The sequence below is a fragment of the Ixodes scapularis genome, unplaced genomic scaffold, assembly GCF_016920785.2.
Source record: "Ixodes scapularis isolate PalLabHiFi unplaced genomic scaffold, ASM1692078v2 PGA_scaffold2__306_contigs__length_199485367, whole genome shotgun sequence".
Taxonomy (NCBI): Eukaryota; Metazoa; Arthropoda; class Arachnida; order Ixodida; family Ixodidae; genus Ixodes; species Ixodes scapularis.
The window spans coordinates 90,489,122-90,513,059 of record NW_024609857.1 but is presented as its reverse complement, the minus strand read 5'-3'; the positions used below and the strand labels follow the sequence as shown (position 1 = coordinate 90,513,059).

Sequence of the window (23,938 nt, the reverse complement as noted above, 5' to 3'; positions counted from 1 at the left end):
TTGAAATTTGGATTTCACAAAAACAATGCAGGAGTGGTAGGCGGGACGCTACAATCTCTACAACGCCACTCGCAAATCGATATCTTGAATGGACGGCCGTATTTCTGAAAAAGAAATCGAGAATGAACGAGGCCGACGAGGTGCGCGACGTGAACATATCTCGTTTCCTCCTCTTTTCACTTCGCCCCCTCAAGGCGGCAAGGCGGAAAAGACGCGAGGCCGTTTCCTCTCCTTCTTGACTAAACAAGACGTCAACATATCTGTCAAATGTGCCTCCTTTTTTTTTTTTTTAGGAAAATACGGTCATTTGTACGAGATATCGCTGTATGAGTGATGTTTTGTTGCTCGTAACATCCCGTTGCACGCTTCTGCCGCCATGTTTTGGGGAATCCCAATTTCGGTTCCGCATCCCTTTAAAGGGGAACTCCGGCGTCAATTTGAACGTATTCAAGTAAACATACTTTCTTAATGAGCACAAGAAAGTGAGCCTAAAGCAGCAAGCAAATTTCAGAAAAAAGTTTTTAAATACATTTTCGCATGTAGAAATACATTCTAACCGAAACTAACCTGCAACTTTACTGGTTTGCCATCTTGTTGCGACATCGGATGTTTTATAAATATCAGCACACGGGCAGCTCAAACCTGTTTCGCCTCGGAACGTCATCTCGACAGTGGGAAATAATGGACTACAATTCATCAAACTCGTTTTAGTCAACAATGACCAGCAGATGCTCATGATTTCGGACAATTCGTAATTCACATTAGATCCACTGGCATTGCCTCCGGGGGGACCTTCCGTGAAAGCTGCATTTGCGGTCCGCCGACGTGTGGACCCAGATGCCGCTTCAAAGCAGAATGGCATGAAAGGTTTTATTTGCTAGCAAGGTGTGAGATGTTTTCTAGCACAATGCGAACATCGGACTGCGTGGACCCAATTTTGCCGCAGAGACTTCCTCTACCGGAGACCAATAAGATGTCGCTCGATCTGCTGCATTGACGCAATTTGCAAAACCAAGCACAAACGCCCATTCACTACAACATACGTCGTGGATTGGGAAGCGTCGTCTGTTCAGATACATTTGACGTCATGAATGCCCCTGCTCATCAGTAGAGCGGCAGCGAGTGATTTGGAGGTGTACGCGCAAACTTCAAAATTCATTTTCTCGAAAGAAGATGAATATTTTGATTAAACTTGTAGTCATACTTACGGGTGGATATTTAGTACATGGTGAAACTTTTATAAAAATCAATGACCATCAATATTTTGCCAGAGCTTCCCGTTAATAAAGGCTGACTTGCGACCAAAAGGAAGGAACACTGACCCCTTTCTCCTCACCATTACTCTACACAAAAGGAAGAAACTGCTTTTTTCATCGCCATTTTTCCTCACTCAATGGTTCAACTCGCCACCATAGTTTAACGCCCCGTCGCCTAGATATGACTGGTGAGATGCGCCAGAAAGGCCACAGACTCTTTAACGTGAAACATTCTTTGGCTCGTCGGGGGCGTGTCACCAGATTTAGTGAAGCCCCAAAAATCGACCGCAAAGCTCGACGCCGATTGGCTGGTGGAAGGGTCGTGATCAACAGTGATTGGATAATTCCGGCGAGTATGGGAGGTTCTGGAAACTCGCCAGGCTTTAAAACCTGACTAGATGCCTGGATCTTCATTCCAGTAACTGCTATCAAATTTCTATGGCATGTGTTCAATTATCCGATGAAGAGCGCCGCGAGCGTAGGGGCCAGGCTTGGTAACGCTCGGTAACGTTCCGGAGCGATACCGGAACATTTCATGTGTAACACTATGGATCTTTTATAGAAACATCAGTTTGAGAGTAAATGGTTCCAGTACCCTCTCTCTCTTCCTTCTAGCCGAGTAGAGAGGGAAGATGGTTTTGTTGTGTCGACTTCGGGGCGGAAGATTACGCACGATAGGGACAAAAGCGAGTTTGGGGGTCTAGGTCACAGCGCCTGAATGGGTGAACAGGATGTAGCTGACGTTTCGGGTGTGGAACGGGTGGGAGAAGCTTTGCGCGCATGTTGTTTTCTCGCCACTTAGCCTCGAACCCAGTCACGTGTCTAGGTGGCAGCACATATTCGCCAAGAGGTCCACTGCCCAGCAATTTGTTGCACATTTTTTTTGTAAACTAACACCCTGACCAGCCCACCTCTGCATCACTTTGTTGCCAGTGGTTGCCACCCTTGGCTACAGTTTGCAGGCCTATTCACACCATCCAGAATCGTTGAACCTTTCGATAAACTCGTGCTCCCACCAGCTTCGGACACAGACAGCCACTGAACTGGCCCGCCTCTGGTGTCGATAGTGTGGCAGTCGGACTGTACTAGCCTCATTGCCTTTTGCAAACCAATGCAGCACTAATCTCATGGGTGCTGTGACCGTTGTGTTGGCAGGCTGAGAGACAACCACCACACATATACAGTGAAACCCGTTTAGAACGAACCCACGTACAGCGAATTATTGTCGATATCGAACTCACAAAAATTTTAAATGAAAATGCATGTAAAAAGTATGTTTTATAACGAATAACATATTGGCCATATCGAACTCTTTCCCTCTGGAAAGGCTTCCAAAAACACGCAAACAATCGTCTTCTAGCCTGTCCCTTTCCCAAAAAAAAGAAGCAGGAAAGAAAGAAAATTCCAAAAGCTCATGTTGCAAACAAAATTGCGCGAAGAAAAGCAATTCAGAAGGGGAGAAAGCTAAAAAAAAAATGCATACACAAAATGCAAGCACAGGAAAAAAAAAAAAAAAAATCTTTTCATCCCAAAGCGTTTGCCCACGAACAGCAACGATTCAGGGAAAAGATAAGCTAAAAAACAAACTTTGCACGCATGCTAAAAGAAAACAAGTTTAGTGCAATGTTACAAGGCGGAAGTGAAGAGATGAGATAGAAAGAGAAGCTCTCGCCTTACAACAAACTCATTGTGGAAGTTCGTTATGTTTTTTGCTATATCAAACTACTTGCTATATTGCATTAAAATCATCTGGTGGGCTAGTTGGCTAAACATAATGAGGAAATTAGCGCAAATACAAGGAAGGAAGAAAGTTGGGACAAAAAAGCGCTCTTTCCTGTCCCAACGTTCTTCCTTCCTTGTATTTGCGCTAATTTCCTCATTACTTGCTATATTGAACTGATCGTAGCGTTTCCTGCTGTTCGTTATAAACGGGTTTGACTGTACAAGTTTTTTTTTTTTTTTTTCAAGCTTTACAGACTTGTTTAAAAAGAGCCTTAAAAGCTACATTTATGTGGTTTGTGCAGGTGAGTTATGCGGCCTGGGGGACATAATATAGGGGGCTAATCGTAACGATCAGCCGGCTAACTAAGTATAATTTTGTTAATTAACTTTTGAATTAGTGAAAGCAGACAAAGTTCCAATTATAAACTTGCTGGGCGTCATCAAAAACCATTAAATCAACTCTTTTTAGAAAAATATAAGGCAGGGGCAGCATTTTACGGCCTTCCATAAAAACACGTGCAAAAATGTTCCAAAAGCCGGGTGAATTCATGATTGAAAAGGTTTACTCCGACTTAACATAACAAATTAATAACAAAAGGTACAGACGTTTCGCCACCTATGCAGGTGGCATCTTCAGTATACACTGACACAAATGAGGTGAGGTCGTCCAGTCTACTTATCACACATGCCCCCGTAAACGTCCGGCATAAAAACGCTCAATTTGGACGCGTATCATAAGTGTGGATTTCATACACCTCGCCCTTTATATTAGAAGTCCGGCCAAGCAGTCAATGCCCATAACAATGCATACAAAGCTCAAGGTGTGTGAAGCAGGTCATGTGAAGCATGAGGTATAGACCCTTTTACTGTTTACAAACATAAACTGCCGCTTGCGCCCCAAGCGACTTCCGTTCGCTGTGTCTTTGCAAGCCTGTGGAGCTTGCTTATGTCAGCAGTGCTAGAAAGCATAAATGCTGTGCGGACAACGAAGTTGGAGATTTAAGGAAGGCCTTTGGCTGTCTTGAAGGAGACAAGTTGGTTTACAAGAATATTCAAAAAATTTGAACAGATCTCGCATTTCTTCGTTCTTTTGGCATTCGCCTGGAGATTGCATGGTGGTTAGATGTTCCATTGACGTTTCAAGCAGCAATGTTAAGGTGAGCTTTGGTGATTTGTTTTATGAACCGGAAGTTCACTGGGACGTCAAAGAATGCAGCACCGCCTGGTGGTGTTTGCAAATAAAATGGTTATATTTCATTTCAGCTTCAGTACACATGATGCTACGAGCTAATGGGACCATGCAAGCAGCGTCAACAGCGCGAGTCACTGCGCCTTTTCTGTTTGGTTCGCGACGGCAGAACGTGCAAAGAATCATGACGAACGCCATGATGCTGCGCTCTTGATGCTGTCTGATTAGTCCCATCAGCTCTAGGCGTCAGCTGCATCTGAATTTAAAATGGCATTGAATAGCATGGAGCAGAATTCAGCAGTTTCAATTCTAGCAATACAGTCTAAGCTTGTTATAACAGACCTTGATTTGACGAAGATTTTGGTCTATTGTAAAAGGAGTATGTTGTATGCAGATATAAAGTTAAGTCAATGGTACATAGAGGAAAACCAACCAAACTTCACAAATCGGTATGTTATATCCAAATATCTGTTGTAACCAGGTCTGTTGTAATGAGCATAGACTGTATCTGGCAGATTTTACGACGGGCAATGCCAGCTAAAGTGAATATTTCAGAAGGTAATTAATTAGTGGAAACGAGGCATGCAAATGGGGCTCAGAAAAAAAAACACAAAAAAAAAAAAAAAGGATTTATTTTTTAAATTTAGGAACGTCTCCTGCCCGCACCTGTCCGCTTCCAAGTGCCAGGCAGGGTTAGGCCAAGACTAGCTCGGTTGTCGTTGGCATGTCTCCGGCACGGACGGGGGTCTCAAAAGGGGTGCTAGGCGGCCTCCGAACTAAGGGTGGAGGGTGCCAGCACGTGCACCTGCATGGCGCGGCTCCAGTTGTAGATCTGGCCGGGCAGGAAGGGCTCCAGCTTGGCCGTGCTTTGGGCACCACTCTCCGCAGCTGCAAGGGGAAAGCCACACCTGCAGCCTTAGTGCCTCGAAGACCAACAGCTCTCCATTTCTAGAACACCATAACTGGTCACCATTTCGACATTGGAGTCGTGGCCCACCGGAGGGCATGTCGTGAATGATGCGACGCAGCAGGAATGACTGGGAGAACTAAAGGTTTGATGTGGCAAATTAGTGCCAAAACAAAAGTATGATAATGGACGTCGCGGATGCCGGCGAGACGGCAGGATCAAGTGCTTGCGTAAGTATGTTGCCAGAAACTGGACTGGTGCGTCTAGTGTGCTATTCTGCCTATGCACCGAAAGTGGTCCCAAAGTGGCAACAAATGACGTTGCAAAAACAAAAGTGCCACGCTGTCAGATGTCGCAATCCTGGCGGTCGGGTGTAGAAGTTCTGGAAAAAACACGAAGAGAACGCGAGTGTTGCAGCCATCGCGGCATCTCAATTGGCTGACGGCTTTCGCGGACAGGAGAGCGACTTGCAGTAGAATGGTCGTCTTCCACATCCATCACCACTGTTGCAACACCGCCACAATCGTGGCTGGCAACAGCGTAACACTTTGGTGAAGTCATCGGGCGGAAATCGAGGGATCACTTTTTGTGACGCGGTTAACGCACTAGTCCGAGATGCTTTCCAGGTACCATAGCATAGGACCAACTGTACGCAGCCTTACTATGTTCAGGAATGTCTGGAAAAAGAATGCACAATGGTTGTTGAGAATGGACTTCAACTTTCTATTCTAGTGGGGGAAACGAGAAAGAAAAGAAAACTGGCAAAATTTTAACCCATCACTTCCACGTGAGAGCCGGGTGCGCTGCCGGCTTTGCCATGCACACGGCACAGAATGTGTTAACATGAAACATTCTTTGGCCACGTGTATGGCATTTCATGAAACCCAGACAAGAATGTGGCCGCGAGGCTAGACACTGATTGGTTGACGGGTGGGAAAGAAGTGAGGTGCTCGATGCAGATTCGTCAACGGGGAGGTCGTGTGACCAGAGGGATAGGCGAGGAGGAACTCGACCACCTGCGTGCACTGAGGAAGAGGAGCTCGCAGATACAAAAGGCGCTGGGAGATCGCCAGGTTTTTTGGACCGATTAGCAGTAGTATCACTTCATTCTAGGAACAATTACCAAGTGTACACACAGTATGCATATGCTAAAACGTTTCCTGTATGCTACAGAATTGCCTGGAAATTTGCCACAACTTTTACGTGCGGTGGGAGAGTGTGCAGGAGGGAAGAGAACAAGCACATGGTTTGGAGGAAACGGGAAGATGCAAAATATCAGGTTCAACCGCAAGAGATGCAAACTTCACTTTCCTCTCCTGCTCGATCACCAACTTTGAAAGGGATTTCTTTCGGAGATGCTGTTTCGAACACACTGATGACAGGTGTCCCCAAAAGTAAATTTGGACATTTGTCACTCAGTACTGTCTTTATGTGGAAAAGGCACATTGCAGAAAATGGCACCCAGGAAAAAAAAGTATTGGCGAAGCACTCGTGCACTTCTCATGAGCAACGCAAAGTAGAATCTACGTTACCACTGCCTCTGCCACAATATTTATGAACACTGAGCAGGGTTCTCCCCCAGAAATTCTTGAGATTTGTACATTTGACAATTTCCAGGGTGTCGGGGGGAGGAGGAGGGGGGCAACTGTTGCAACTTTTGGTTTCTCGGCACTGACTGTGCCGCACAGCAGTGATTTTGTTTGCGGGGATTATGCAGTTCTGTTGCGTAGTGCCACATAAGTCTGCCAAACACAACAATCTGGGGCATCATGAATTTTCAAAGTTCACTTTGTTTTGTCTAGCGGAGGCAAAATATAGAGGTGGGTTGGACATAGCAGATGTAGACAGCCAGCCGGGGACTGTTGGTCTACTGTGGGGAGAACACCGACCCCGAGGCATGGGAGGTCCCAAGACGCCGAGCACACCACTTGGAAAAGTGTTTGTGCCGACAAGACTGTTGACTCACCGTTCCTCGGTGTGCCCGAAGGAATGTACTTGGAGAGGCGGACAGTGGGCAGGGGCAGGAAACCCCGTACCAGGGGCTTCACCTCCAGCGTCACAGTGTGCTCCTCCGTTTCGTTCATGTGCACCACACCTGCAAGAACATAATGCTTTCTGACCACCAGAAAAAATGAAACCAAGCAAAGCAGAATCAATAGGTATATAAATTAAAGAGTGTGCAAATATTTAATCATACTTCACCTTTAATGGTGTAATGAAAAAAAAAAGCAATGGACATGGTGAAGTTTAACCTTAATGCCTAAACGTGAAACTGCATGCACCGTAGGAGGTGTTGCTATCTGTTATGTCTTTGGTGATATATAAACGTATTATTTGCATAGTGTTTCGCTTTGCTGGGCTATTTATAGTTTTCAAATTAGCCCCTCCACGCACGCACGTGATGCTCGCTTCACATACCCGCCGCTCTGGCGTTAGTGCCAATCCAATTCAGTCTTCCGTAACTTTTTGGAAATAAATTCAGAGGATGAGAGCTCATCATCCAAAAGAGAAGCTCTCTGGTTAGGAATCTGAAGCCACTGAGAAGTTGCAGAAGGGGATTCGCCACGATGAAACCGAATGGAAGAAAGGTGACAACTTTTTGCAGTCAATATTTTCAGTTGTTATTTCTAAACAGCTCACAAGCACTGTATGTGTTCTTGCTAAATAATTAAGAAAAAAATGACCGCATCTCCACGTGGTGAATGATGTTGATTGGAACGAAGCTCTGGTGGTGCTTGTCTGCGTAGACGCTGACCCACAGCATGCCGAGCCTTTCGTTCGTTTTCATCCATGTCAGAAAGAGAATGTGTGATATGAAACGTGGTTATATACGCATTTGAGCATTCGAATGCAGCGCCCTCTCATCTATAAACGTTGAGCCAATGCATGCAAAGTGTAACGCAATTATATACGCACTTGACCGCAGCGCCCTCTCCTGTATAGACGTTGAGTGGCTACATGCAACGTTTCATCCATGACATCCTCAGCTCTTGAGTTACTACCCCATCTCAGAGTCCCCTACTCGTCCCGCTGTCGTGGCAGAGTGGTTAAAGCGATGGACTAGAAATTTATTGGGGTCTCCCCGCACAGGTTCGAATCCTGTCGACTGCGCAAACATTTAGTTGTTTTTTTTTTTTTTTTTTTTTCCATCATTTTCTTTTTTTGCCCTACACGAGCACATGAGCTCACGAGCACGAGCACCAGCAAGATCGACGTGAGCGCGGACGCCAGACGGACAAGGCTAGACCCTAAGGAGCTTTGCCCCTAAAAACTCGACCGTCAAAGGATTAAAGACTTTTCTCCACTGAAGAGTGAATTGGAGGACTAGTCAACAGACTAGTGGGAGGCAGCTAGAAGTGAGAAGCAAAGACGTTACAGTATTTGCCGAACTATGGTCATAGATGCACCAGTTTTAGAGATGATGTTTTATGCTGTGCCGATTATCTACAGCGGTGAATTATACAAACATGTTTTTTTCGCAACTGTTCATTAAAACCAGATGGACCCGGGTAGATGTTGGGATTGCACTACCTTACGCAGAGTTTGACCCCTTTGTCACTAAAATACGGTCAAACCCTCGGTGTCTTGTTTTCAGTGCCCTCAATTGCGACTTGCAGGTAGCTGGCCTCAAGTAGACAATGTAAGTCAAACTTGATTTTGAAGATAAGCTCCGCAAATGATTGACAGACTAAGTGCAAATGGCCTCTGGCTTCTATCGCAAATACATTACTAAGGATAAATAAGTGACGGTAGGGTTCTTTCGGAATTGTGCAGTTACGAGACCTTTAAAACAAAGTTAATTCGTGGCATCCTTTAGACTGGGCACAATGGAACAAGCGAAAAAGGTGACGCCTAACTGTGCAACTTGCTCAGGAAGCCCCAACGGGGATTGTGAAGGATTTTATGAGTGACACATTACTTTTCGTTTTGATACCACACAAGCTCAACCCGAAAGCAATAATAAAGCCCAAACAATTAGCTCCACCAACAGAAGGGCCATGTGCAGTGAGCAGAAGAACCTACCAGAAGAGCCTAGCAGACGACGCCCCCACACGAACATGGTTTGTGCATGTGCGCTTATTCCCGGTCATATCAATGCATCGCTCCGTGATACAGCACTGACTGGTCCACCGGTCGAAACTCCTGCGGTATTAATATAAAATACTGGTTCGATGGCGACCCAACTCCCCGAACAGTTCAGGTATGGTGTCCGGAACACGTCACCGACTGGTCTGTTTATTGCGTTCTCATTTGTTTTCCCTCGAGTTCGGCTCGACGACGTCATCGAAATGTCACTCCATTGGATGCAGGAGATGCCTGTTCTGCTGCAAGTCACTCTCCAGCATGTGAAGCGTTGGCAGCTGGGATCCCGGATGCCGCGACGACGGTGCCCTTCCCGTTCGCTTGCGCTATTTGTCGGAACCTCTACACCAACTGCCAGGATAGTGCCGTTCGACGGTGCGACGTGCCAGCTTCCGCGACGCAATTTGTTCCCACTTCGGGATCGCTTTTTGGTGCGTGGCCGGTGTGGAACATGGTAAACGCACCTGCAGAAGATGCGTTCTAGGCACTGCGGTGCTGGCGAAAGGGATGGGAGCGAGGCACGGAACTCACCGGCGGTGCGTCCGCACACGGCCCAGACGTTGGGGTCCGGCAGCAGCTCGTACATGAGGGCGGACGTGTGGGCAACAGGGCCCAGCTGCGAGATGCGCACCTCCAGGCTGCAGGGGCACTCGGCGCGGCAGAACTCGGAGCCCGAGTGTGGGTCCACCCGCACCTTCACCGCGTACAGCGTCTGCGCGTGGCAATACAGGCCGATTGCGCGATGAAGCGAGAGGAAAAGGTTGCCTGTGTAGACGGGGCGGTGGAGGCTACGTGCTCACTGGACGAGGTAACTGGCAATCTTGCACCAAGTAATCGCCTTTCCTGTGTGCACCATTGCGCAAAAATTGGAGTTGTGTGATTTAAAACGGGTGACTAATTGGTCTAGCAACAATAAAGGCTAGTTCACACTGTTACAACAGACTGTGACAGAGTCCAAAAAAATGGGCCGCTTAGGACCTTGTTGCTCCTGCGCGGCGTGGTCGTAAGCCGTTGCAGCAGGAGGCTTAAAAACTGATTTTGTCGGACTTGGTCGTAGTCAGCTGCAACAGCGTGAACTACTCCCAAGGCTTTCACCGTCCTGTCAGCTACATGGTAAACAGTACGTATAGGAGGCAAACATTGGTGACCCCTAGCTCTACTTTGCGAGAAAACGTGGGCATTAAAAGTTGAATAAAAGAAAATTCAAGTTGACGAAAAATTGCACAACTTCAGCGAGTCGCACCGAAATGGACACGTCCAATGCGTCGTCCCCTTCCTTTTTCCTTTTCTGTCACTCTCTTTCTTTCTTTCGGAACCACTGATACCAACACATACAATTTGCCATACTCTGCTCCCATCTTTAACCCCCTGGCATACAGACCCCGGTCTAGGATGACCACAGTGTTGACGTCTCCGGCAAACCCTCCCAGGCCACTTCGAAGGGAGCGGGGAGCTCGAGTGATTGTGGGAATGTGATTTGCACAATCATTCACCTGTATCTTCTCTGTTATTTCTATGATTCACGAATTTCTGTGAGACGACCCCGCACCCTGGAAGTTAGCAGAGAAAAAACCGAGTCTACCAGCAATGCCAAGTTCGACTGCATCGGACTGAATCGGATCGGCTCTCGATCCGATTCCCGGAGCAAGTTTTGGTTTTTGCGATAGCATCTAGTTTTCGCACGCTTTATGTTGCCAAGAAATGCCCCTCGCAAGAAAATGCTCGGTCTAAAGATCTTTGAGAATATCAGAGATGTTTGAAATTCAAGGTGAGGCAGCATTATGTAACGCAAGGCAAAACAGAGAAACGAGGAGACTGTGGCTTTTGGAAGTTGCCATAGAAAGTAGCTTGGCAGCAAAAGAACCAAAGAAAGCAGGATAGAAAGCGCATGCTTAAAGTTGGGGAATTTTTATCCCCCCACCACCAAGTGGAACAAGGCAGTTTTAGAGAAATCTTGGGACTTCCTTCAATGTCCATTTCAAGACAGGCAAAAGGAGACTTAACTTTAATTGGTGAAACGAAACACACAATGAAAAAATTGCTAACTATCATACAAAGTGAGATGCGATTGACGGCGGCAGCGGTTGCACTGTTCGAAACCCTGCTTTAGAAGATTTGTGTTCAGTCAATGCGCTTCGGGATATTTGCACGCACTGCCTCTCCTGTGTGATAGCTGGGGTCCTGTGCCCTTTGCTATCCTCATGCGGCTGTGGCCCTCCGTCTACTCTGCTCGGGGCGGCCCACTTGCCATTCCCGCTCCTCGGACGGACAGCGAATCTTGCATAGTCTCGCCGTGTCTGGAGTGGGGGAGAATAAAATGACCGCATCTCCAAGTGGTGAATGATGTTGATTGGGGCAAAGCTCTGGTGGTGCTGATAATACTGATTTTATCGTTCATAAGTAGTGCTGATGATGCTAATTTTTTTTTATTGCTCATAGGTAGTGCTGAGTTCCGGGTTGCGTTTCAACTTCATTATGACTGCTTTATGGTTGGTGAAATGCAGAGCCAGTGGTTCTTCTAGCGGATCAGCTTGGATCTGCTAGATGGCGTGGGAATGCATCTCCACCGCTTAAGTCAACGGTCCATGTCAGAAAGAGAATGTGTGGTATGGAACGTGGTTATATACGCATTTGAGCATTTGACCGCAGCGCCCTCTCGTCTATAAACGTTGAGCCAATGCATGCAAAGTTTAACGCGATTATACACGCATTTGACCGCAGCGCCCTCTCCTGTGTAGACGTTGAGCGGCTACATGCAACGTTTCATCCATGACAGAAACCCCAGCTTCTGAGTTACTACCACATCTCAGAGCCCCCTACTTGTCCCGCAGTCGTGGCCGAGTGGTTAAGGCGATGGACTCGAAATCCATTGGGGTCTCCCCGCACAGGTTCGAATACTGTCGACGGCGCAAAAATTTTTTCTTTTTATGTAAGCATGGACGCCGGCCGGACGGACAAGGCTAGACCCTAAGGAGCTTCACCCCTAATATGGCTGTGCAAGAGGCAAAGGCGATGGCAAGAAAGCAACAGCACGACGACGATAGGATGGCGCATGATCGACGTTCGTGTGAGATTTTGCATATGGACCGTTTCCTACGATGAATTCCTACGAACTCGCCCAACTATCCATTCTTCTATGATAGCCCTGGAAAGGTTGCCGCCATCTATGAACGACGGCAGCAACCAGACTAGTTGTCTGGTTGCCGCCATTGCTCATAGATAGCAATAGCTGTCCCGAGTTTTGTGTAGTTTTGTGTCGACACTTGTTTGGTACCGGACATGAAACTGGGGAAACTAGCCCTTAAAGGGCAACTCGCTTCATTTTTGATATTTAGAAAACTATGCAGCCCTCTTCAGTATCATATAGGTAGACGCCATATCAAATATTACAATCTAATTCCATCTATATATTTAATAAACTGGCCAGCTAACTTTCAAATGAGCCATGTCGCCGAAATTTGCCAACTCTAGCATGCGACGTGAGGCGCAATCGTCAGCACAGTCAATGCGACGGAGTTGAAGCGGTCAACGTTGAACCACTACGTCAGAGGCATGACTACGTCATTCTCATGTTTTGTTTGTTTTTACTTCTCAGAGCGAAATTGAACGATGATGTCATGAGTTTCTCCTCCCGGTGTTGGCTCAACGGCGTTCATGTGATCACCGTAACATGGATGCGCTAGATTGCGGTGCCCTGCACGCTTATCAGTCTGTTTCTCCGCTCCCCCTCTCCTCTTTCGTCTTCTCCCCTTCTACCTCTCCCCCGGGCCCTCACCGCCCACGCCATGCGAAGCGGCCCGCTCGCGTCGCGTGTCCTGTACCTTGCCCTTACGAACGTCACAAGACCACGTAGTTCGAAGCGATGTGGCCATGACTCTGACGACACGAGACCAATGTTGCCTGGCGCAACCGAAGTTTCGGTTTCCGTATCAGCTGATGTTTAAATTAAGATTACACAAATAATATTCCACATTTCGCAAATCCGAAGTCGTAGAGCTGTTTAGCAGTGCTTTGTGAAATGGAATCACATGTAAGCCTAAATTTTTTGGAATTGAAAGGAGTTGCCCTTCAACAGCTCCGCTGTAAAAAAACACTTTTTTTCAGTCAGGCACCTGGGGGCAAACATGAAAAAAGAAAGATGTTACGAGTGGACAAGAGCACAAAGATAAGACTAGTGCTAATTCGCAACTGGCGTTTTAACCCCCCCCCCCCCCCCCCCCCTTGGCTACTTATTACAAGTGCTATTCATGCCTCCATTACCATTCTAACAGAGTGGAAAACTCCCAAATGAACGCATCAGATAGTCGGGAATCAATAGCGAGAGCAGCAAACAACACCTGGAGGCCAAATTAATGTTTTGTCTCATTTTCGAGCAAATAGTAGCTGATTTGAAATCAAATTTTGCAGTATGCTATGAAAACGAAAATTACTCTTCAATGGGTTCATGCACTTACAAGAGAAGGAAGAAGTGAAAATATTGATGATCAAAAGCAATGCCTCCTGATACTCTATGCCTGTTGGACGGAGGAAAATACAATGGGGGCCGCCGTCCAAGAAGTTGTATGCTGTTGCCGTTGCTTCAGATGGGGGTGCCACCGCCATTGAAGGCTCATCTCAAACCATGGGAAGCATTCGCAATTTAATGGCAGACACCTCCCGCGGCGATCGGTCGCAAGTGCGCACGCGCCATGTTTTTGCGTGGTGAGGAGGAAAGCAGGAGGGAAGGCAGAGATGTTTGCAGACGACCGACGCTTTTGGCATCTCCTCGCAGCTCGTATTGCAACTGCAGCCCCTTAAACCTGTGTGACCCCGATTGCTCAGTTGGAACTGTAATACAGGCCTCTAGGGCAGGAAGGAGCACACCATGTGTCGCGCGCAAAGCCCCGGCGTTAGCCTTCCGAGAGCCCGTATCACAGAAAGTTTCCAACTGCTCGATCGGGGTCACGTGATGTATGGGCCGCGTTTGCAATACGACCTGCGAGGAGGTGCCGAAAGCAATGACCTTCTGCAAACGTCTCCGCCTTTCTGGTTGCTTTCCTCTTCGCCGCAAAAATAGCGGCGCATGGGCACTTGCGACCGATCTCCGTGGCAAACGTTGAACATTGAATTGGAAACACTCCCCGTGGCTTGAGATGGACTCTCTCTTCAATTGGCTTTCTATAGCCTCCCAGAGCAGGTGGCGCCATCCCGCGGTGCACACGGGCGTTAGAGAAGCAGGAAGACACGACGTCCTTGGGGAGCGCTTCCAACGGGCATGGAGTACAGTTGAACCTCTTTATAAAGAACACTGATATAGCGAATTATTGGACATAGCAAACTAATCATGAAGTTTGGTTGGTCATGCTTTATTTGGATGGGAGTTCTAGTTATATAACGAAACCGAAACCGTGAAATCTGATGCGCTATCGGTTATGGTGAAACAATTCCTGCTTTTCTTGCGTCACAAAATACTACGAAGGTTATTAAAAAGTAGAAAATATACAAAAAGTAATTTTTAAATGAAAAATTCTGAAAGTTTAGATCGCCCGATGTACAAAAATGTGCGTTTCGAAAGGTAGTGCCACCTATGATTCCAGCAAATAATGGCGGTGGCGCCGCTGTTGGCTTCTCTGCGAGGCATAAAGAACCAGTGCAAACTAAAGCCAACCGCGCCACTCATAGCGGAGCTGCAGATGGCAACGAAGCGAAAAACTAGCGAGTTTTAGGAGACCATGTTTGCCCCTCCGCTAAGCCCCTCCGCTACCCTGCACTCTACAGCCAAGGCCATCGGCGACCGGGCACAAAGGCGGTTACTTCATAGCGGAGGGCTAGCGGAGGGGGAAACACGGTCTACTAAAACTCCCTACTATCTCTCTGGAGACAAAAATGAGGGTTTTAAAGGCAGTGGACAGCGGTCGGAAGACAGAAGACATCACTCCGGACATCGAGCTTGTACCAAGCACAGTATCTACCACCCTGAGTGCAAGGAAGATCGAAGACCGCTATGCAAATAACACCAACAAGACTGACCGAAAGAGTCTCAGGCCTTGCCTCGACCCGCACGTGGAAGAGGCCCTATTCTCATGGTTTAAGAATGTAAGGGCACAAAATTTACAGTGTTTGGTCAGCTTCCTCAAACGAAAGCAATCAGTCTGTTGCATCTGTTAGGGCATGATGACGTGCACCTAATGCGCTGGCAGTGCCGCCGCTACAAAAAGTGGGACACGCTTTTGGACGCTTTTTGTTGGACAGGGACTATGGGAAGTTCCACAACCGAAATAATCTGCAGTCACTGACTAAAAGAGAACGACATGGCATGCATTACGAACGCCCGTCCTACAGCATGCGCTCCGTGCCCTCCGACGCGGAAGCGTTATTGAAGGTAGGAAGCCCGTGCTGGGGGCAAAACTGAAGCTCCTCCCTGCCATTCTCATTTTGTCGGTCACTGCAGTGTCGTTGGTTGGTTGCCCCATGGGGCTGGTGAAGGAAGCGTGGTGAGGGAGAATGTCCATGCACGTACCTGGTAGCTGTCCATGCGGAAGTCATGGGTGAAGGTGCTCTCGATGCGCTGGCCTCCCTGCCCGGCCAGGCTGTAGAGCAGCGAAAAGGAGAAGCGCACGGGCTTCCCGTCCCCGTTCATCATCTCCCAGAGGAACTGCGCCGTCTGCTCGGGGCTCACTCGCTGCAGCACGAGGGGACGAACAACAATTAGGACGGGGATGAGAAAGATGCTGCTTTGCCCTTCGTAAAGGACTTCTCCGAGAAACTTGGCGCCCTGGCCGAGACTATAAAAAAAGTTGGCCGCCCCCATTTGTGATTCCCTGGGGCAACTGCACCGTCTGCCCAGGGCTTACCCACTGTGCACAAGGAGATTCAATAATGATGTTGATGATGATTGTGATGATGATGATAATAATTATGCTGATGATGATCGAGATGATGGTTTTCCTTTTGTACTGGGCAAGCTAAAAGAAGCCTCGTGCCCTAGCCAAGAGAATAAAAAAACCTAAAAAGACAATCTCCCACTACTAAGAACCTTGCGCTACCACTGTTCCAGCCTTGCTTTTGTTGTCTACACACATTACAAGTGTAACCCATTGTCCCACCTCCCTATTCCAATCCTGCAAATGCTAGCACCACCGTGGGCGCTGTGGAGAATCGTAGGAACCGCGAGTGATCCAAGCCGATTTCACTCAAAAATGCAAGGGGAAAAAAGCTTTTTTTCTTGTTTTGCTTTTTTACTGGACAATGTACCGTATCAGGACTGTTTATAACCTTTCTTTTTAACTTCTCATCACCCCGTAATTCTCCTTTTTAATTAGAAATGACAGCGAGAGATCCCTGCACCTCTTCCTTGGGGGCAGTGCATCATTCTCTCCGAAATGCTGCCACACATACCATCTGACTGCAAAATGCCTGGGAGTAAAGTGTTAGTGCAGCCCCCCCCAAACTTTTATTTTTCCACCCAAGCAAAGATGGTTGTGAAAGCGTAAGGGCCACCGTCATCAATCTCCAATGCTGTCTCTGAAACGGCTCTCAAGGTTCCCGGCTCCCTTGCGTGCGCTACATACAAGGCGTACACTGACCAGGTTTACAAAATGGATCGTCGAGCACCCTCTCCACTCGTGCAAGTGGCTGAACCTGCTCGGTTGTCCGAGCCATCTGGAGGTAACCCTCACGGTACCAACAAACAATTTTACGAAGCTTTGGCAGCATCCCAATGGCTGGAAAAAAGAAAGCGAAAACAGTGCAGCAGATTGCATATTACACAGCTCTTGGGGTTTTCATATACAAGCTCTGGTGGGTCAGAATTGAAAATCCCTAAAATTTACAGATAATTAGGTATCAATAATCTGCCCTAAGATGTGCTTGGCAATCAAAAAAATTGTAGAATCTATTGTTTGCGTGTAAGTTTTACTATTGCTATGACTGTCCAGAAGGCCAAAAAACTGCTTGTAATCTAAACTTACAACTCGAGTTCTGTGCTTTTTTATGTTAATTTTTCCAAAATCCGCATGTGGTTTTTGCTATTTATTTTCCTTAATATATGCGGCACTTTTCAGTATTTCTATTTTACTGAGGACATAATTCATGGCTTTTTTTGCACCAATGGGAAAGGTGCCCAGTCATATAAACAAAAGGCGAAATTTTACAAGTTGGCACTGCCATTCAACACCCATATTTCTTTACCCTCATTCAAACACCTTTACCACGAATTCGGCGGGACAGGCTAAAATTCATCCACGGGCAAAAATTAATCCTCCACACAAGTGATGTGAAGCCAGGAGGCAACATAGAGCAGGATCTCTGGACGGCAAGATGCGACACCCTTTCCCTAGAACCGGGGCACCTTCTCCCTGCGTGCTGTAGGTGGGACCCTCACCAGCAGCTGGGAGCTGGAGTGCAGCGGCTTGAGGAAGACCTGCTGGTTGTCAGTGGCCACCAGGCTGGCGTTGCCCACTGTGAAGCACTGGCTCGTGAGCCCCTGCAGGGACACCTGCACATACTTCCTGAAGGGAGTCACAAAACAAGCATCACCAACCGCCCATACTTCACCCTTGCTGAAAGCAATGCCGGCTAAGAGACAGGAAAGCACCGTCCATTGCACAATCTTTGCCTAACTCCACAAAGATCTCAGATAAAATCAATACGGTCGCCAACCGATTTTTCGGACTTCGCAGGGACCGAAAAGACGGTAGAATAATAAAGCAGTCCAAAAAATCATCAAATTAAAAAAACAAAAAAAGTCATAAATAGTAGGCATGGGCAAATAGAGGATTTTGGGTCCGAATCGAATTCGAAGCGAATAGTGACTTTGGCCGAATAATTTCAAATCAAATAGTTTGAATAGTACAAGCAACAAATACCACAAGATATGTTTAAACTATAGTTTTATATTTGCACTTATTTGGTATTAGAAGTACTGTAATTGTTAATTTTAAGTGTATTGAGTTCGGGAGCACGAAATGGTCGGAAGCTCGCGCCACCTGGCCGGAAATCCAAGTCAGAGTAAGTCAAACCCGTTTATATCGAACTCGCAAAAAAACGTCTACCAGTTCGATAGAGCGGGCAATTCAATATAAAAGTTTTAATGAATTCGACTCTCAAAAATACACTTTCTGCTGAAATATTACACAATGAAGTAGTCTTGCATCTTCTGCTGCTTTTTCTTCATTGCATCCGCGATAACGATATTTTTCTACGCTATCTATGGACTCCAAAACGATGAGGCCGCTACCTTGTATATTCGCGCATTGGCGCCGAACTATGCTGAGAGCACGGAGCACGTCCAAGCAGGAGCGCCTTCTCCTGCAGGGCGCCGTTTTGCTCTGCAAGTTGGCTTTCCCCTAAAAGAGGTGGAACAGAACAAGCTGTTTTTTTTTTTTCTTGTTTTTTTTTTCCCGGGCGGTTGTGTTAATTGCTTAAAAGAAGAAATAATATTCTCTATTGCGGACGGAGCGGGTAGAGGGAGTACGGAACACCCTCTCTCCGCTCCCTTCACAAACGATATGTTTTCTTTTTTTCCAAGCAACCAACGCAACCGCCCGGAAAAAAGTCAGCATGCTCTGCAAGCTGGCTTTCCCCCAATGCGGCCGCTCGCGTTGGGGGAAAGCCAGCTTGCAGAGCAAAACGGCGCTCTGCAATTTTTGTTCGATGTAACCATAGTTTTTGCTATATAAGATCACTGTAACATTACTGTGCACAAAAACTGTTCGATATAAGGAATCATTTGATGTAAACGGCTTCGATATAGGCGGGTTTGACTGTATTTAGAAAGGTCAATAATTTCTATATTGTCGAATAATTCAATATTGTTGAATACTTAAATTCGATTCGAAGCGAATGCCGAATAGAACAGAATTTCGATTGGCTATTCGTAATAACCGAATATTCGCCCATCCCTAATAAATAGTGCTTAGCTTCAGGTTACGTCTGCGCACCTTGCTTCAGATTATGCCTCCGTTTGCATTCGGCAACTTTCTATTAGCTTAAAAATCACTGCCTTCTTTTCTAGTGTTATCGTCGAGTACTTTCTGCGCTTCTTAGCGAAACATTGCGGCGTAGAAGAACAGATGGGGCAATGATGCCCAAGCTACCGTAGTCCGAAAACATGATTCACAAAGATAAGGTCGAGATGAGAGGCGAAAGTCCACGACTGCAATGGCAAATGAACAAAGCAAAATGGTAACAACAATGATGATGATAATATTGTGCAGCTAGAGAAAAAAAACATACAGCGTCACCTAGTGGTAGGACTTAGCATTACTGATTTAAGTAGCGCTGCCAAGCCAAGCCAATCCATGTGCAGCCAACATAAAAGCCAAAATGGCCGCTTCTCGGTTGTGTTTCCTAGAGCACTATATAACTCCTTCAGAGCAGAGTAGCGCAATCTAGAACGCCATATCTCTCAGCGACTGGCAGCGAACACCCGGAGGTTCCAGCTCTGATCACAAATGCATGGGGAACGTGAAAAAATATATTTTTACTCAATATTTTGAGGATGTATGAAATGACAATAGTTTTTGACATAAAAAAATAAAATTTTAGAATTATTTGCACTAAGTGCCACGTAAGAGGGTAAATTCTAAAAACAACTGCTTGAATGGCATCACGTAGCAGACGATGTGGCGCAGTGGAGGACGACCGTTTGGAAGCAGCTAGAAGCAGCAACACTAGTTCATTGGCCGCTCCAACCTCTCCAGCTCCAGCTGCCCCGGCTCGGTCACCGAATATTGTAAATATTATGTTTAGTCAAGTAAACTACCATATTTACGCGCACAATGAACGCACTCGCGTAACGAACGCACCCAAGTCGGCTCTCAAAATTTCGACTTTTTTATTCGCTCGCGTATTAAACGCACCCACAACTCGGACGTAAAAATTTTGACTCCGTCCCCCCACGCGCGCGAAATGAACACACTTTTTTATCCCGGTGCAGTGAGGTCGCAAATGCATGGGCAGCGTGGGCGAATAAAACGCCTTGCAAAGGCGTTAAAACAATAAAAAAAGATCTAACGGAAGCAAGAAAAAAAAAAAAACATGGAGGGGAGCTTTTTTTTTTTTGCACAGTGCAGTCTGGATTTTGGGTCGCGCGCATGGAGATAAGAAAGAGAGGCGGAGAAGCCCTCGCCTAAGCAAAGCGCGCATAATGAAGGCATCCTGTCCTCGCCTCCTCCTCGCATATCAAACAAGTTCGAATTATCGGTGTCGGAAAAATCGGTCAACGACTGTAGAACTGCACTGCATTTTTGTTTTGACTAGAAACACATTTAAAAGGAAACAGGAGCAGTTCTGTATTTGAGAAAAAAATTTTGTCTTTATTTGGCCTCCAGAATTACGAGTATCAAAATTATATTTCAGATTAATGCGCCAAGTAGCCACAATGGCCCTTTCGACATAGCGCCGAAGCCCCTCCTTCTCGTTGTGTTCAGTGCAAGGATGGTATCATGACATAATATACAGAGATCTCCACATTTCTGAGCTTTCCGCAAGCCTTACCCGAGCAGTCAAAAGCGCTGCATGCGTTCCTTCACAAGCGGCACGCATGAGACAGCTAAAACCTCTGGGTATGACGTCACGCCTGGCGGTCGGTTTTTAGGTTTTTCTCGCGTCTGTCAATACATCCGGGTCAAATGCTCGTGATATTCAAATTCACAGGACAAAGATACGCAAGAATTCACATTTAACTCGCTTTTTCGAGAACCTCTTTGGCTTCCTTTCAACAACCTTCAGTAATGTGTTGTCCAAACTGCAGCAAAAATTGTTTTATTGGAATAGTGCAGCGGTTCCCAAAAAGGGTATGGACACTTTGGAGGTCCCTGAAGACATTTCCAGGTTCCACGAAGGCCTCGACTGTCGATCGAGCCGAGTGATAAAGTTACAAATTTTTCATTGATGCTGGCTGTTCCACAATGCTGAATAGACCAAACTATGCCCACCAAGTGAGTAGGCTTGATTATTCTCTGTTTCAAAGCTCCAAAGTTGGTTTGCATGCAGTGAGTATATCCCATTTACACTTTTTTTATTGTAATTGTTCGATACCCCAGTGGATGTGGTCCCCCATCGCATCCGCTGATGAAAGGATTTCTGAAACATCGCTGGTTGAGAATCACTAGTGTAGAGTATAGAGTGCGTTGTATGGATCTTTCTTAGAAGTTTCCTGCAATGCCCTTCCTGTAATGCAGGCACGGGAACTCGCAAGTATAAACTGTTACCGAAATCGCCGCACAGATTGTTGTTAAAGCAATAAAATTTTGCACCATTTTGTAGCGCGTAAAACTTTCTTTATTAACTACTCTTTAGGAACTGCTGTGGAAATTCTAGGAACATTTTTGTCTAGTCCATCGAGTCTTTTATCACATTTTAAAATCAATTCATAGCAAATTTCTGATCTAATGAACAGGCCTCCGGCAAGCAACAACCAACGATGCATTGAGAGCCGCTCTGGCTGCCCGCTGCATACAGCCTATTCAGATTATGCTTTAGTGGTGCCCTCTCGCGCCGTCGACACGAAGTGCGGCAGCCGTGAGCGCTCGCTGGGCTCACTACCCCTCCTCTAGTTCACGGCCACTCAGGCAACCAAGGACGTCATGAAGGAGGTTATTTTTTGCTTGTTTTTGTAATTTTAATTTGCCTATAACTTTTAAACTAAAGCGAAATTTGAGAAAAGAAAAGTTTCATTAAGTTACTTTGTTCAGTGCGCTCAGGTTTGGTGCAAATTAAAAACCAGTAAAAAAGTCCTTGCAGGGCCCCTTTAACGACCTCACTTTTTTTCGAACCGAGGTGGCATCTGACGCCTACTCTTTATGTTTCCAGTTACGGCTTTCTGGCACGCAATTAAACATGGCTTTCACCATGTCAAAACTCGAAACTCGTTGAGTGTTTGTTCGACGAGGACTTTGATCAAATAAGTGCGCGGAGACGGTGAAGGCGGCAACAGCAAGAGCTTGCATTTGTTCTGCACGCTGTTGGTGCAGCGACTAAAAGTACGCCGAACGTCGTCTGAATTCCCAAAAGATTTAAAGAATGACGCCTGAATGGCCAAATTCATCGGCTCGCCTGATCCTGAAATTGTAGCAAGGCACATGAAGAATTTTGACGGGCATTTGAAGGATGTATGCATACTTGTCTACACCAGCATTTTTTACGACTGCATGAGCTGCCAAGTGATCGCCGTCGAAGTATCCGAGACGCGTGAGACTACAGCGAGACTGGCCGCGAAAGTGGAAACGCCATCATCTTACCGGAAACAGACCTGTTTGACCTCTCGCGCACCATGTCCGACAAAGGAGCTCGCCCCATCACCGCGCATCGGAAATGAGACAATGTCATTTAGTTTAGCTGAAGTGCACTCCGACTGCTGAAGCGCGCTCGAGCGCATTAACTTATGGCGCCCATTATATACGGCTTTAAACTACGGGTATGCGTAATGCTGGAACATGTGGCTCAAACGTGTCGGTCTTTTCATGGAATTCGGCCAATAGAGCACATTCCTCATTAAAGGGCCAGCTTGTGGCAAGGGACAGGGCTCACCTTTGGTGGCAGGTGTGAAGCCTGTGGGAGCACTCGAACGGTGGCAGGAAGTGTAGCTGCACCTGGGCATTCGCCTCCAGCAGGGACAAAGACACCTGGTGGCTCAGTGTGTCCCTGGATACCTGGGCCAGCAGCTGCAGCTCTACGCTAGCGCTCTGCGAGGGCTCCAGGGGCCCCACCGGGACGCTCGCTTCGGCCGTAAACTCCCCACCGGTCACCTGCGGACAACGCTCGCAGTCAGTTTGGCGCCTGGAACGTGTCTCCAAATGATCTGTTCGGCGTCTCATACCGCCTCCACATCTAAACAGGTCCCGTACAGCAGCAAATTATGTCGTAGGAGCCAGCGCAGCGATGGGAGCGACATCTGACCTTGTCTTAGCAGGTTCTGTAGCAGGTAGCTGGCTTCGAGCAGCCATTCACGCTTTTGGAGCAGATGCCAACATCCGGTAGCACATCACTTGAGAATGGAAAAGTGATTACATCTTAAAGCACTAGTCGTATCTACTCCTTCTACCTGTCCTTTGTCAATATTTCGCGCTGTTTTTCGTTAGTAATCTTTAAATGAGTTCATTTATGACAGTGATCGAGGGTTTCTCTTTGGTGCTCGAGCATATTACTTTTTACCATTTGTGATAAGAATAGATAGGGCGTAAAAGGAACAGTCTTCTTAAATAAGGCTCTAGTCAGAATACCGTATTTATTCGATTATGAGTTTACTTTTTTTTTTAGGAAATGTTGTAAAATATTAAGAGTCAACCTATTTTGCGACCCTACCGAAGGCATGGAGCTATCGAGTCACCGAGTCGGCGTAACCGTAGAGCTGCGCTGCTTCTTGTAGCAGAAAGCTTTTGGTGAAGGAAAACAACCAAAACAGCAGCAGCCGGCGGCCTGCCCGCCATAATCACCACTCGCTCGCATTCCTCGGGCGTCATGTTTTGCGCCTGAGCGGCCGGCGCCGCTCATGCATTCTCCTCGCTACGGAAGGGGGGGGGGGGGGGGGCACCTTGCAGAGATCGGCATTTCAGGTCGCCCTCACTCACCCTCACCCTCACAGCCACACTCACCTAAGCCCCTCACTCACCCTCACCCTCACAGCTAAACTCACCTTCAGCCCCTCACTCACCCTCATCCTCACAGTCACACTCACCTTCAGTCTTTCACTCACCCTCACGGCCCTCACGCACTCATGGGCCTCACGCCCCTCACTGCCCTCGCGGTCCTCACGCCCCTCACCACCCTCATGCCATCATACCCCTCATTCCCCTCACG

General features: G+C 47.0%; 1 protein-coding gene and 1 non-coding gene across 2 annotated transcripts in view; one reads left to right on the top strand and one right to left on the bottom strand.

Annotated features, from left to right (window-relative positions):
* Window positions 1-4,782: 4,782 nt before the first annotated feature.
* Window positions 4,783-23,938, bottom strand: part of LOC115322760 (trafficking protein particle complex subunit 10) — a 59,199-nt gene continuing 40,043 nt past the window's right edge. Inside the window, exons 11-16 of the mRNA XM_042291477.1 lie at window positions 22,670-22,887; window positions 17,520-17,646; window positions 15,657-15,818; window positions 9,689-9,869; window positions 7,041-7,169; window positions 4,783-5,055 (exon numbers count right to left, since the gene is read on the bottom strand). Coding sequence (XP_042147411.1) covers window positions 4,928-5,055; window positions 7,041-7,169; window positions 9,689-9,869; window positions 15,657-15,818; window positions 17,520-17,646; window positions 22,670-22,887 — 945 coding nt within the window. The 3' untranslated portion in view covers window positions 4,783-4,927. The remainder of the gene's footprint in view (window positions 5,056-7,040; window positions 7,170-9,688; window positions 9,870-15,656; window positions 15,819-17,519; window positions 17,647-22,669; window positions 22,888-23,938) is intronic.
* Trnaf-aaa lies at window positions 11,985-12,066 on the top strand. Its single transcript has one exon. It is a non-coding gene; the product is annotated as a tRNA-Ser (tRNA).